This window comes from Sesamum indicum, linkage group LG6 (genome assembly GCF_000512975.1).
Source record: "Sesamum indicum cultivar Zhongzhi No. 13 linkage group LG6, S_indicum_v1.0, whole genome shotgun sequence".
Classification (NCBI taxonomy): Eukaryota; Viridiplantae; Streptophyta; class Magnoliopsida; order Lamiales; family Pedaliaceae; genus Sesamum; species Sesamum indicum.
This window is the reverse complement of record NC_026150.1, coordinates 1,390,227-1,391,474: the sequence shown is the minus strand read 5'-3', so window position 1 is coordinate 1,391,474 and position 1,248 is coordinate 1,390,227. Positions and strand designations below refer to the sequence as shown.

At 43.5% G+C, this 1,248-nt stretch overlaps 1 protein-coding gene across 1 annotated transcript in view; it reads right to left on the bottom strand.

Annotated features, from left to right (window-relative positions):
- LOC105163230 (BTB/POZ and MATH domain-containing protein 2-like) overlaps positions 1–1,054 on the bottom strand; it is a 5,744-nt gene extending 4,690 nt beyond the window's left edge. Inside the window, exon 1 of the mRNA XM_011081499.2 lies at positions 255–1,054. Within this exon, the coding sequence (XP_011079801.1) occupies positions 255–682 (428 nt within the window). The 5' untranslated portion in view covers positions 683–1,054. The remainder of the gene's footprint in view (positions 1–254) is intronic.

Here is a 1,248-nt window from a genome sequence, read left to right as displayed (position 1 = left end):
CTGAACCGATTGAAATCCACAGGATAGATGCACTCAACACAAAAGCAGACAGCTAGCATACTTATCTAACAAGCCCACCTCAACTTGACCGCTTACATTTTTTTCCTATATTAATAACTAGGAAAACAAGATTGTTGGCAATTTAATATTAACTGAAATAGCTAAACTAGTCACACTTCATACTTTAAAATATTACACGAACTTGGAAAAAAAATCCAACACAAGACATCAAGAACAAAAGAATGAAAACCGACCACATGCTGCCTCGGTATTTAAGAGTGTAGGGCCCACTCTCCAACGTCCTACCGAAATGGCTATGAACCTTGTGCCTCTCCCTTCCACTCTGATCCAAAAGAGTCAGCTCAAAAAGCGCCCTCACATCCGTGCCCTCACTTGCCAGAGCAATGAAAAGTGAAACATAAGTCGCATTATCTTCCACACTCTTCCCATCGGGATAGAAATAAATCGCCCACGCATACCCACCAACCATAAATGTATCGGATGCTATGTATTTTCCAATCCCAATACCCTTCGACAAGGAATACCCCGTGATCTTGAAATCGTGAGAGCCATTTACGGTCTCTGTTATCGACGTCGAAGTCGTCACAGCCGGTGAAGACGGCGATGCCGACGACGACGAGGGCTTCGCTGTCTCCTGGTAAACCCTACCCATTCCTACCATCAACGCTATAGACAATCTTAATATCAACAATGAATATCTGTATATGACAGAAAAAGAATCGAATTGGGTTTCTTTGGCTTAAATCAATTATTATATCAAGAATGGAAAATTTGGGCGAATTGAGGTAAGATCTGGCAGGAAAGTTGAACGGATTTAGACTGGGAGTAGACTTAGGGAAATGGATTAGGGTTTTTGATCCGGGGCGATTGCGAGGAAATCTCGGGCGTTCCGTTAGAATAGAAATGGACGAGACAAATTCCTCGATTTCTAGGGTTTCGGGTGGAGCCGACGACGAGGGTCGGAGCTTTTCTAGAGAGAGAAAGAGATGGAGAGTTTCCAGAGAGAGGCTAAAAATATTACTACAACCGCATCATGACCGGTATTTATAGTGGCAGCAAATTATTGCTCTGAGAAATATCACTGTACAAACGCGGTCGTGCACCACAGTCTGCACCCAGTACAAATGGTGCTGTTTCATTGGCAAGTCGACCCCAACTGTGACATTACGGATAGGGCCCACAGAATTAATTTGTGGTGCTCATTTGTTTCGCCAGAGTGTTTGTGTC